The 13,505-nt window shown below is 40.9% G+C and overlaps 1 protein-coding gene across 1 annotated transcript; it reads left to right on the forward strand.

The window, feature by feature from the left end:
• Positions 1-317: 317 nt before the first annotated feature.
• Positions 318-12,681, forward strand: SMIM13 (small integral membrane protein 13). Its single transcript, XM_005149899.3, has 2 exons — positions 318-755; positions 9,264-12,681. Exons 1-2 carry the CDS (start codon positions 680-682, stop codon positions 9,455-9,457), a joined length of 270 nt encoding a protein of 89 aa, XP_005149956.1. The 5' UTR covers positions 318-679; the 3' UTR covers positions 9,458-12,681.
• Positions 12,682-13,505: the final 824 nt, after the last annotated feature.

Raw genomic sequence — 13,505 nt, forward strand, 5'->3', positions numbered from 1 at the left:
CAAGCCCTCCCTGCCAGCGCTGCCGGTCCTGCTCCGGCAGCGGCTCCCCCGCTACTGCCATGACGGACACGGGAGAACCGCCCCCGAGCAATCACGGTCAAGAGTCTCTCAGCCTCCCCCAGGGCGGGGACGTCAGCTGCCCCGGCCGTCAGCGGCGCGGAGCATGCCGGGACTTGATGTCCTTGTTGGCGAGAGTGCCGCCGGCTCCGGCCGCTGGGGAGGGAGGTGAACTGCAGCTCCCGGCATGCACTGCGCGCGGCTGAGCGTCACCGCTGGAAGTCCGGCCCGGTTCCCCGGCTGCCGCTCCTCACGGCGGGTCGTGAAGCGGTGGGAGGAGACGGGGCGGGTGTCACCGCCCCGCCGGCGCGTCCGGGGGCCTCTCCGCGATCCTCGCTGTCTCGGTTGGGCCGCGGAGCCGCCCTCTCCCTTCCCCGGGAGTAGCGGGCAGCGATGCGAGGCGCGGTCTCCTCCCCGTAGCCGCCGGCCGGCCTCTGCCCTCCCCTCAGCCCTGCGGCGTGACCTGCCGAGGGGCCGGCCGTCCCTGGCGGCCCTCACGCAGGGTTGAGTGGGCCCTGACGGCCGCCGGTGGGGGTCGGCCCACCCCGGGAGAGCGGCTGCCGCAGCGGGGAGGCATCTTCGAGGAGAAGCCCCCAGTGTCGGCGGAGAGGCGGCCGGCGCCATGTGGCAGAGCATAGGGCTGACCTTGCTGGTGATCGTGGCCACCCTGGCCTGCGTGCTGCTCTTCATGCTGTGCGGTGAGTTCCGCCCCCTCCCCTTGGCGTCTGGAGGCGAGGGGGTGCGGAAGGGGTGGCCTGGCTCTCGTGTGCAGTGCTTGTGTCCCCCACCTTCACCCCTCGCCTTCTCAAATCTCTGGTGGTTCCTCTTTGCTCAGATTTACTGGAGGAAATGAAAGGGCACCGTGTCCCGGGGTGTGCGGGAACGCGTGTGGTTTGCAGCGCCCCCTTCTCTTTGTTTCCAAATAATTTTGAGCCTTGAAATGCCTCCAGAGTTTTATTTGGCTACTAATCTGAAGCTGATAGCTTTTCGTTTTATGTGAACGGACTACTGAGCCGTCACTCCCTGCAGCTTGTACATATGTCTGACATGCCAGTGAATGGAAGAAGTAAACTTCCTGCTGGTACTCCTCAGCTTCTGACATCTGTCTGCTGGAATAGAATAGCAGCTCTCAGGAGTTGTGTTATTCTTTTTTTCTTACGTGAATCCAAAACTTTTGTGTATATATATGCATAAATATGTATGGATAGAGAAGGGTTATTTAAATGGAAGGCAAAATTTGCGTGTCTAGAGGTCTTGGAAGGAATCAGCAGTGTAGTGTATGCAGTGTTGGGATCAATATGCTAAATTTTTTAACCTACTCCAAACCCGCCACCACCAAACTATGCCATAGTTTATGGTGAAATGCTTGTGAGATAAAAAGCAAATGCCAGGTGGATTGTAAGTGATTATTGAAAACCAAGGGAGCAAAGTGGAGTTAGCTGATGTATAAAATTTGAAATGTATTGTTAATTGGGGTCAGAATAGCAAAACATTGTGAAAAGATTTTGCTGTGTCAGAGGCAAAATGGGAGGTGAAATATGGTGTTAACATGAATGGACTAATGCACATTAAAAGCGTGAAATGTATGCCCAAATAATTTGTACAGGGGAATATAATGGCTTCAAACTTAGTATCCCAAAGAATTAGATGCAGGTTTGCAAGTAGTTCTCCAAAATATTTGTTCAATGCTTTGTAGCAAGCAAATAGGCAAATCAAACAGTACAAGTTTAAAGCAGAAAATAGCTACAGGAATCTACCACATCTGTGTCTCAAACAGTGCATTTTCTTGCTAAAATTTATTACCTTATAAAGAAAAAAAATAGGCCTAGTTTCTGTTTTAAAAGATAGGATTTCCAGCCTAAATGATTCTATGATCACATAGCTTTCACCGTAAAATGCTTTCTGCATGGAGAAGCTGTAAGCAGGTTAGGTTTGTCTAGCCTGGAAAACAGATGACTGGAGGAAAGGTAATGGTTATAGAGCTGAGAAAAATTAAGAGTGAACTGGAAATGGTTGTGCAACTTCATCATTACAGAGGAATCAGAGTATATGAAGTTAAATGATCAAGCAACAGGCTTAAACAAAGTTTTCTTTTACACAAGTGGAAAATAAATTGCAAGCTCATTAACAAAGAATATTTTGGTTTCTGAAACTTCTGTCATTTAAAGTTCATAGAAGAAGGGTCCACATCTTAAAGCTATAGAATTAATACTCAGGTAAGGAAGCTTCTGAAATATAGATAACTGGGCCTGCAAGGCTGTATGAGGGTATATTTCCCTGGTCTTATGCTCTTTCCTGTGTGTCCTGTACTGTCTGTTGTTACAGAGTAAATGGTTACCTAAGTGGCTATTTATTAAAGTTTCTGTATGCTCATTAGATTTGTCTGGCCACTTTTCCTCTTATATAAGATGAAAGGTGGTTCTTGCTACTTGCTAGGTAGCTTATGTTTTTTAGGGTTTATATGCTTTCAGACTGTGCATGTGAGATCTTTGCTTATTCTGTTGCTAAAAGTTTAAAATGATTTTGCTACATGCTGTTCAAAGCTGGAAATGAGGATAATTTCCTCCAGGCCTTTTGTCTTTTGTCTGTATGTGACAAGTAGAATTTAAATGCTAGGGTTCTCTAACTTTGTCTACTAATCTAAATATCTCTCTAATGATTTCTTGCTTAAAAAGGGAAAAAGTAACTAGTAAATGTCTTTTTAAAGGGTTTATAAATACTTAGCAATTTAAAGATCCATGTTGTACATTCAGCTTGGATTCCATGAATACTTTGTTTTGAATCCTTTGTTGTGTTTTACTTTCAACAGCTTCAGAGCTTGTAAAAAGATTGCTAAAAATCACCTAGATTTCAAAAGTACTGATCATAGGAAGCTGACATGTTCATTGTTTGGGTTTTTTTTTGTGAGGATTAGAAGTGACTCAGTAGGATTTGATAATGACTTACAGTATCAGTAATTATCTTTTCCACATACAACATTTATTAATATTGGTACATGTCTAGTTCTTGTGCCATGATTATTAATAGAAAATATTCAAGGAAAACAGTGTCAAGACCACTACTAGAAAAAAAATTAGTACAAGCTGCTTCCAATTCAACTGCTTATCTGTACCAGCAATAGACAGTTTCTTACTACTGGCTTCTATTCTTTACAGCCTGTTAGACTCCCAGGGAGATTGAGTGCTGGTACAACAGGATATGAATAAATGTCAGCCAGTGAGACATACAAATTAAAGGACAAACCTGACACAAGAATTGCTGGATATAATCCTGAGTAAGCTTGATCAGATGATAAGACTGTTTTACAACCATCTGATGAGAAGCATCAAAACAACCTCTTCAAAAGACTTCTTAAAAAATCAAAAGCTGTAAACAGGACTTGTGCTGTGAATGCTTACAGAGAACAGTAGACTTAAATACCCAAGAGGTGGCCTATGATCCCGTGGATTTCTTCTGCTTATCACATACGATGTGATAAGTGCTATGAAAACTTAAATAATGGGGGGGGAACCTCATTTCATAATTTTTCTCAAGTGAAGAGACAAAATTCAAAGCACAAACTGCCAGAACTTATTTGAACCAGTTCTTCAGCCATGTGAAAAGCAAAGGTTTATGCCCAAATTGGGCATTTATGTCTATAATAAAGAACTTTGAATAAATGACCCGATTTTCTTTCAAACATTTCTGGTTGCTTCTAACTGCTACTTTCAATGTTAATGTGAATTTGTTTGGAAAGCTTCGGCTAGCAACATCTCTATTTGTAAACTGATCACATCTGACATAGAAACCATTGAGGGACTGTAAACAACAGTATTTTTTTTTTTTTCAGTTTCTCTGTTAAAAGTGAGACTAAGGTAACTTGATGCCACTTTTTTAATTGCCTTTTCTGATTCCCTTTCTCTGGCTTCTCTCTGGTAGTCTCTTGCTACCTCTGTGTATACCGTGTTCCTCTGCAGATGGAACTCCTGCATAGTCAAGGACAAGGTAAAATACCAGCCAAGACGAACTGATGTACTGCTTATCTCTGTGTATTTGTTTTATTTTCCCAGTGTAGTAATGCATGGAGCCATATAAAATTGCAGAAGTGCCTTCAGTGGAACAGATGGAAGCGTTCATGTCATTTGGCACGAGAGGCTAACAAGATGTGGTTTGAGGGACGTGGCCCTAAAACAAAAAGCATGTAACTCATAAAATGCTGAGACAAATGTGCGGTTTGTTTCACAAGTCTGAATTCAGTTGCAGATGGGAAAATATCTGAGTTCTGAATTCTACCTGAATAACTTTAATGCTTTGTTTAAACAGTTTTGTAACTATCTTGAAAGAGTGAACCTTGTAAACTATTCAAAGGATGAGGAAAGTCTTGCTTGATTAGACCATCAATAAAAAGACAGTACCCTTTAATTTGAAGTTGAGTTTTGAAATGATTACAGATGGGAGATCAGAAGAGAACTGAGTTTACCTTCAATCAGTCAGCAAGCAACACTTAGTAGAGTCTTGCATTAAATGGTGGGACTAGGTTTAAGGAGCCGTGCAAAACCAGGCACCATGTTGCTGATGTCTTCTGTTACTTTGGAGTAGTGGGTGCTTTCTTCAGTCTGATCATCTCCATAGCAAAGCTTTCCACTAGGCCAGTGTATTACCTACATCTTAAAAATGGCACAGCATCAAAATGACTTGTCTGTGGTCACAGAAGACATCTGACACTCCTCAGAGTAGAGCCTTGTTCTCTCAAATCTCAGGTTAGCATCTGGAGCTCTGTGCTTGTTTTTTAAAGCTATAGCTGCTTAAGATTTTCTGTGATGGACACTTCATTTGAATAAAGGCAACATTCACCTTGGTGATAACCTAGTTCCAAATTAGTCCTCGTGTGCTGGAGTAATACCAAATCAGCAGGGACACAGAGGTAAAATGATCTTGTAAAACTGAACAGAAAGTCCATAGCAGGGTCAGAAATAGAAGCCAGATTTTCAGACTCTGTCTTGTGCCATTACTGAATCACCTTCCCGCCTTTCTTGGTTTAATTTGTATTTCACAGAAGAAAAATTAGGTTGCTTTACCCCAGCATTTCATATTAGCCCTGTGTTTTTTTGTTTTGTTTGCTTTTCCTGATTCAACTTGAAAGTATGTTCCAATAAAGAAAACCATCCATTAGCTTTTGCATACAAGACAGTAAGGTGAATGGAATACATGGACCTCAGACTTGTACCCCACACTGTCTGAGGTGGATTAAGGCAGTTAGATCACTTTGCTTCTTTCCCCTTTACAAAGAACTAGGAGCTGGTGAAAGTAACCGAAAAGGTAGCTTTTAGAAAGCATAGTCAAATCATAAAAAGTGTTTAACATCCTGATACTGCATAGATGTTACATACATCTATGTATGAGTCAGTGAAAGAGGCTTTGACTCATGGTCCCATCTTCACAAACACATTGCAACATGATTTTATAAGAGGGGTTGACATATTGATGGAATAATGCCAAATGTGGCTTAAATGTCTTGGGATGGCACCTGGCAGTGGTATTTTAAGTGACAGAGTGGCTCGCAGCTTTTAGTGAGTGCTAAACTCTGCAAGGCTGGGAGCTGCTATTTTTTTCTAAATGTGAAATATTGTCTGTCACAGACAGGATTTCACAGCTTGCTCTGGATTCAAGTATCTGCTACACCTAGAGCTGGAGCCCTTTCTTTAAATTGCTGTAATGTACTGTGGGGTCTGGCTTGCGTCTTAGAGTAGCAGTGTCTTAGTGTAGGAATATTGTATGTTATAGTCTACATGTTATCACTGCTTGTTTGCTGAAGCTGTATTGTGGGTATGCTGTTCAGCTTCCACTGTTTCAATCAAGGAAAGGATGCTTCGAAAAGGTAAATCAAATGGCTAAAGAAAATGCAGCAAACACTAGAAGACTGATTCAGATCACATAGTTTGTGTGTGGTGAAGTTAAACCAGTAGGACTTCTTGGAGAGCAGCTTACCTGAATAAGGTGAAAAAGCTTTTGAGATGCAAACCAGCGGAGTCAGTTACCTGTTCAGGAAGAGATCTACAGCAAAAGAGCTACAAAGCTAAACTGAGCTGTATACAGAAAAGAATGTGTGGAAATGCCCATTTTCCCTTTTTTGGGTGGTTTTTTTTTTGTTGTATCTTTTTAATTACTTAACAATAATTATTTTAAGTACACAATTATGTAAGTTACAGTTCTTCAGTATGGCATGATGTTGGGTGTTACCATTTTGCAATGTTCTTAAGAGGCTGAGAAATTAATGGAATATGCAGTCTTCGGATTCAGAAGAAACTGCGTACTGTGAATCTGCCTCCAGGCTTTATGTGTGGTTTTGTTTAGTGGTGTATTTAGTTGATATTGTTGCTGGAGAGAGTTTCTCTTACCCAGAATAACTTGTTCTTTCGTAGTCTGGTTATTTCCAAGGAAATTCTTATTTGCTTAGTAACAGTGAGGCGACAGGGAGTCTCAGCTGAAGAGGTAGACTTAGCTTGATTCAGACAAGTGTATTTGTTTTGGGGATTTTTTCTTAACTTTCCATCCAGGCTGGCACTGTAACTAGAGCAAGTGAAAAAAAGAAATCTTTCTACTTTGATTACTTTAGACCCAAATGTTTCTGCTGCAGGCTGGGAAATCTTGTGAGGTTTTCAAGCCTGGTTGCCCTCCCCCTATTATTGTTGGCTAAGCTTATTGTAATTTCTTTTCAATGCACTGCACTGTGGTTCATTTCACCTGGCTGTTATCATTGGTGTGGCTGTTTGCCAGCTGTAACCAGTCATGTTGGCTGATTATTTATACTGTCTTGTTTATAGTCTTGATCTAGAATGCTTTTAAGTCTGTTTGTGGCACTGGGTATTTTGGGTACGCAAACATGGAAAAAAATAATGTTGTTTTTCTTAAGAGTGTCTGTGAATGAGCTGTGATATTCTTTAGTATTTCTCCCCTCACAGTAGTAATTCTGTGTGTTGAGTGGCCTTTTTGCAGTGATAGAGGAAGCATGTGGTCTGCTCTAGCCTAAGCTAAAATACCTCCCTTAATGGGGTATTTATTTGTGCAAAATATACTCAAGTCATGCTTCTGTGAAGTGCTCTATAACTCTTTTGGGAAGGCCCTGAATATTTTTGGCTCGTTCTCCCTGCTCTGGTGTTCTCTGCAAGTGATGTGCCTGTTTCATAGTAATCGACTTTGCAGACGGTTTTAATTAGGATTTTAAACAATCAAATAAAAACATGACCCCAACAAAATAATTCATGGCTGGTAGTCATCCCCCTGTATGCTTAAGTAGATTTAGTAAAATGTGCCACATGCTTTTAATGCACTCCTAAGTCTAGTGTCTCAAATTTTGCTTCTGTCAAGAAACTGGGGAGTTGGAGATATTTTTAAATGCCTTGTAATATGCTGCGTAGGTCTCACTTTCTTGCAAGAGTCCTATGTTGGCTTGAACTATTATATGCAGTTTCTTTCCCTTGTGAACTAGCATGGCTTTTGGAAATTTTATTACTTTTAAGGATGCTTAGGTCCATGAAAAGAATGAATTGGTTTATAGTCCTTGAAACGCAGAAAGCATTGAAGATCACAGAGATCTGAAATACCTCCCACTGAAAGCAACTTTCAGAGTTGCAACTTCAATTTTTTCATCTAGATCTGAAAGAAAAAAGATGCCAAACCCAGGCATCTGCCATTGAGGCTTTTTCTAGGTACAGGGGGCTTTAATGCATTTATGGGACATCAGGTTCAATTTGATCAGAAATCATGTAAAGGTTTAGGTTTTAATGGAAAAGGGAATACTTGGTAAGTATTAAAGATTGTCACATAAAAGCTTTCCTCCAACTTTCCTCACCAGCAGTTAAGTTTCAGAACTAAAAAGTCTGCAGGATGTGAAAACCATTCCAGGAGGGAGCGGAACGGTGGGATCTTGTATCTTCCTAAGCAGTGGCTTGCTTGAATTGGCATGACTGATTACAGAAGAGGAAGACAAATAGTGGTGCTGTGGTTACAGAAATGCCACTTACTAGTCTTTCGTCCTCTTCCCTAGCACATCTGTGTTGTCCACACTCAGAAATCTGTTTCTGCTGACAGATGTGTAACTGGGAGGATGGGTTTCCCCAGCTCTGTGAAACAGGACTCTTAACTATTTGCATCTGTAGACAGAAGTCTGCTTGACAATGAAGGGCACCCAGTAATATAGGGTTAAGGAGACAGAAAAACTTTCTGAACTCTGTGCAAAGCAGGTAGGTTCTGGGATTGCAAATGATGCTTAGATAGCGTCTGTTTTCAAGTAGCTGTTTGAATTTTATTCTACTTAACTCTGTATTTTAAGGAGAAGTTACATTCCTGTTCTATAAATGGTGAAACTTGACTGGTTGGTTAGAGGGAAAGGGATAACACTAATTCTCAGCTGGGTAAAACGCCAGTCTCTCTTGCATAAGGAAGATGTTGGTTTACTTTTAGTTATTATTTGTATCTGCTTTTTAAAGTTCCTTGGCTACCTGTTATATGAGAGAAAAGGAGCTGGATCTTAACTATTTTTCAAGAGAGATTTTAGCAGTATGACTATCCCAAACCTTTACTTGGGACCCAGAGTATTCTAGTGGTGGAGCAGAACATAAATTTACCAGAGAATGTTTATTTAATGGGATTTGGACATGGTGAGGGAATACCTTGAATTGGGGGTGTGTGATCTTTTAGCAAACATAAGGAAGACCGTGTGCATTTCAAAATGGGATTTATTATAAAACATGGTATTAATTTCAAGATCTCTCAAAGTGTGCTTAATAGTGCTTACGGAATGCAGCTTAAAAATGTGATTTTTGGAACAATGTGTTTGCTGAGGGTAGAAACTCTAGTGCTACCTTTTTACACTGTCTGTGTAATGAATCCTGAGTCCTTGTTTTAGGTGTAACCACAGAAGTTGCTTTTCTCCTGACAGTTCTTTATCTGTGCAGTCATGGTTACCCACCTACTGCTTGCTTTGGCAGTACAGTTTGTCCAGAGCTTAAGTGTTTGCTGCTGGATGAGGACAAACTTTATCAAATTGAATTGGTATGTACAGGACTGTAGAAAGGGTTTTGTAGGAGAGGTTTTGGGGTTGACACTCGGCAATTAGAGGATGCGAGCTGATAAAAGTTTTTTTCTCACTTTTCTGGTGTAGTTTGACTGAAAGCTATCAGTTTCTAAGGAGTAACTGAGCATTACCTTTTTTCTTTCTCTTGCAGGCTGGTACGTTGTCTGGCAATTGTTTTTGTCCAAATTCAAATTCCTGAGAGAATTAATAGGTGATACGGGGTCTCAGCAGGGAGACAACGAGCCTTCAGAGACTGAAGCTGACCAGGAGACTCCACCTTCACCTCTGAGAAGCAGACAGAAGTCTGCTCGGCAACGAAGGGCACCTATGGAAGACACAACCTAAAGTACTCTGTTGAACTTCTGACTAATTATGAATGGTTAAGCACCTCTGCACTGTGTTGTTCAGTGGTTTGATCTTACTGAAAAACTGACTTAAGAGGTAGTGTAAATACCTGTGGACCTCTACTTTTGAACTACCAATGTAAGCTACTTCAGCAGAGGTTCAGGGAGGGCTTCAGCAGCAAGTCATAGAATACTGAAAGAAAGGAGGGGTGTTGAGAAACCTCCATCAAAAAATGCTGAACTGCTGTAGTTCCTGTCTCTGCACACAGGTTAAAACAGGTCCTGGACCATAGGCTTAGCCTTTGCATTAGTCTGAGCATAGTAAGCATTTCAGAGTTGAAATGGTTTCTAAATTATTTTTTTCTTTACAGCACTGTAACTACATATAGTGAAATTGAGTTTTATTTCCTTACCTATATATGAATATATATTTTTTTCTTCAACCTTGAGAATGCATGTGAATTTGGAAAACGGTTGAAAGGATATCCTGCTTTAGAAAGTATTCTAAAGTGAGATTTTAATTATGTTCTTATATAAAAAGTGTAAATGAAATATGGAAAATCAATATTAGATGCACATGGTTTGGAGGTTTTTATTATCTCCCTTTTAAAAAGAATCAGGTGGTAAGACCTGTTTTCTTGGTTTTGGCATAAGAAGGGTAACAGGTTAAACAGTCTTGCTAGGTCTGTTTTTCTTGAACCTTTTACTCTAAGTCCAACTTATGCTGGAGAAGGGAAGGTGCCTAGGTTATGTACTCACTACATAGTATTCTGAAGTATTGACTTTGGGCTTTGAATACTAAGCACTTCTCTAGTTCACTTTGTACACCTTTACATCAGGTACATGGTACCTGACATAACTTCTTTCCTGGAACCAGTTAAGGCATTCTGACCAGTTTGGTAGACATCACTGTAGCACTTTGATAGTGTTATAGGAGTGAATTTGGTACCTCAGGTTTGCTGGAGGACTTACTGATTTATTTTTTTTTACTGGTAGTAAGCAGTTGCTCCTGTTTCTTTGAGAATCAGTTATATGGCTATTTTGACATTGCACTTCAGAACGAACAGCTTCACTTCTGTTTATCTAGCAGCTCTGAAGACTGATGCTTGAGATCTTTGGGAAGAGGAGGATCATGCATGTACCACCTCTGATGTGTGTGTGTGTGAGAGAGAGAACTACCAATAGGTCTTGTCATGAACAGATCCAGTTTTCTCTTAAAGCTTGGGTATATGGTAGTGTTTGCATCATTGCTCCCTGTATCAAAACTTAAACAGGACTACAAAATTGGTCTTGTACTTCCAGCTGTTAAGAAGTTTAAACATGGTGGTGTGGTTTAGTTACATGGGTAAAAGCAGCAATATTTAGCTTTTCATCAAATAGGCCTACATCTGGGAAAAGAGCACTCTTTTAGTGCCTTTATGTTTTGTGAATACTGTTCAAAAGCTAATGAGAGCATTCACTTTGTAAAATGATCACAGAATCACATGATTTGGATGTTTCAGTATTAAAATATATTAGATCAACCCTGACCTTCCTCTGGAGCCTGATAGTCTGCTTTGTTTACTAGCATGTGCATACAAGCATGCTTTGTGTTACAGGGTTACATTTTCAAAGCATGATTAGGCAGTGCTATGCAGATATCCTTGAAACACATAGCGAAGTATTGATAGTCTTCTTCCTCTATCCTGTCTGCTGGCAAGGGAATGCCTAATGATGCTGCTTGTATTTTTAATTAGTAAAATCAATTAGTAAGATTTAATTAGTAAAAATGAGCAAAGCAATCAGATTCTGTTTCCAGCTGCTTCCAGTCACTTGCCTTGCACAACCTAATGTCACAATATTCTTGCATCTGTACGTCTTGTCACATGATGAGACTTCCAGTTTAGAAGTGCTAACCAATTGCTGGTACATTTTCTTAAGAAACATCATTAGCATCTTTGTCTTGGGCTTTGCTAATATAGGCTTACAAATAAAGATATTTTTTGTACTGATGTGTAGGGTATTGACACTCCACTGCACTTTACTTTTACCTAGAGTTTAGTGCACAGAAGATGGCAAAAGACTGGTTCATGCATGTAGTATCCCCTGAGATGTGAGTAAAGGTTAACTCCGTCTCTGCTTCTAGTAGCTGTGAAGAAATGTGAAGTTACAGAAATATGCATACTGAGTCAGGGTAGCTCTAAAGGCGGAAGAATCTAGACTCTGGAGCATGACAATGAAGGAAAAATCCATGCAGGTATGAGTGCTGACATTGATCAAATATGCAATAAGATGGATGTGGAACCTCTGGGTAGCTCATCTGCTCTAGCCAAACAACTCCCTTCTCCCTTCCTTGCTGTATGTAGATGTACATTTCACTCCCCAAAGTTATTTTCAGTCTCTTTTATTCTTTTTTTTGTTAAACAGCTAATGCTGTTTTTTTAATCCTGCTGTGACATAGCTGCCAATGACGCTGTCTGCCTAGTGTAGAACTCTAATGATCCTATTAGTATCAGGTGAAAGGTTTATATGGCGTGGTTTGGAGGAATTTTGCAATGCTGATGTCTTCTGTCAATGCATATATTTTCCTAAAGGAGTCTGTAGTCAACTCTTTGTCCAGGGTGCTTCATATGCAAACCTGTAAAAGTGGAGCTGTGTGTGAAAGCATACGTGTGATAAGGCCTGGGTTCTGGTTGCTGGCAGGCCAGTATACTCATGTCTTTGAATCAATTTTTTTACCAGTGTACTTCTGCAATGTTACTGGTGGGTAAGCACTTAAGTTTGAATTGACCCATTCAAGTCTGAAACCTGATGAAGGCAACAGGTTACACAGTTGGTCTTGTCTTGTTTAGTAGGATCTAGTTTAAAAACTGTTCGTTGCCTTATTGTTGCAGCCATTCTCTTGAATGTATTTTGGGTTCTTATTTTAAATACAGTCATATCACCTTTGTTGCAGGGGCTGTGTAACTTTGAATAAGCAGTAGTTACCTATGTTGTATGTGACAGTGCTGCACTTGTGAGCAACTTGATGCTTAATATCAGGTTTTACACTGAACGAGACCTGTGTATGTACTTCTCTTTCATCTGGAAATGATCAGCACAAAGAATGTGTTCAACGCGGTCATTTGCTTCTTCAGTGTTACGATACTGTACCTAAAGCTTCTGTGGTTGTCTGTTTTCATTGTTAACTGTTCTTTTAACTGACTGCACAGATGAAAAATAAAGTAACCAGACTTGATACAAATACTTTGAGTGGTTTTCTGACTCTCTTTAGGTGGGGTAAGACCTCTTGTTTGAGCATGTAACACTGCAAGAGATTTGTCAACAATCTAGCTGGTGTAATACCTACAGATTACATCATTACAAAGGGCAGATTAGCGACTCTCTTCTAGAGCAGTTGTTATTACAGGTGTGTGTTCTGCGTTATCCTTGAAGGTTGTCACCCATTGTGTTTGTGATGCACCTCCCTCTGCTAGCACGGTTTGTGTCTGCTGCCACAGGGATTAATCCTGAATGCTGGCAGTGTCCTCCAACTCGAAAGGGTAAAAATAAGGTATTCTCTATGAAGGAGCTATGGCCTGAGAGGTGAATCTCTGGTGCCTGGGGCTGTGTGCTGAACAGTTCCAGCAGCTGGCTTCCACCCCCACCCCACTGGAACTTCAGCCTTCTATGCAGATGACTGCAGAGCTTGCAAGTAAGAAGATACATATAACCTGTGTGCTCAGAACCATTGTAGAGGAGGATAGCTTGCTGTATGTCACATCAATTTCCTATCCTCTGTGCTAGGGTATTTTAACATCTTGTGTGGGGAGTTGAAAACTTTCTCTCAGCAAGTATGTGTGTGTTCACAAATAATACCCATTCTGGCTTGAACTACTGGGGCTATGTTACGGGTTTTTATTTCAGTCTTGAACTTTCCAGCACAGTGACCTGCTGCTTATTTAAGGACCTAATCAGGAGCCTTCTGTTGCTCTGAGAACTTCCTGCTCATTTTGAGTTAATCACAGTTCCTGTGTTTCAAATCAGCTCTTCGGTGCCATCTGTTAGCTTTGTCCTGTTTAAACATGTCA

This window comes from Melopsittacus undulatus, chromosome 1, assembly GCF_012275295.1.
Source record: "Melopsittacus undulatus isolate bMelUnd1 chromosome 1, bMelUnd1.mat.Z, whole genome shotgun sequence".
Taxonomy (NCBI): Eukaryota; Metazoa; Chordata; class Aves; order Psittaciformes; family Psittaculidae; genus Melopsittacus; species Melopsittacus undulatus.

Coding starts and splice junctions, on each gene's coding strand:
- SMIM13 (XM_005149899.3), top strand. CDS start 680: ATGTGGCAGAGCATAGGGCTGACCTTGCTGGTGATCGTGGCCACCCTG. Junction 756..9,263: donor GCTGCTCTTCATGCTGTGCG/GTGAGTTCCGCC, acceptor TTTCTCTTGCAG/GCTGGTACGTTGTCTGGCAA.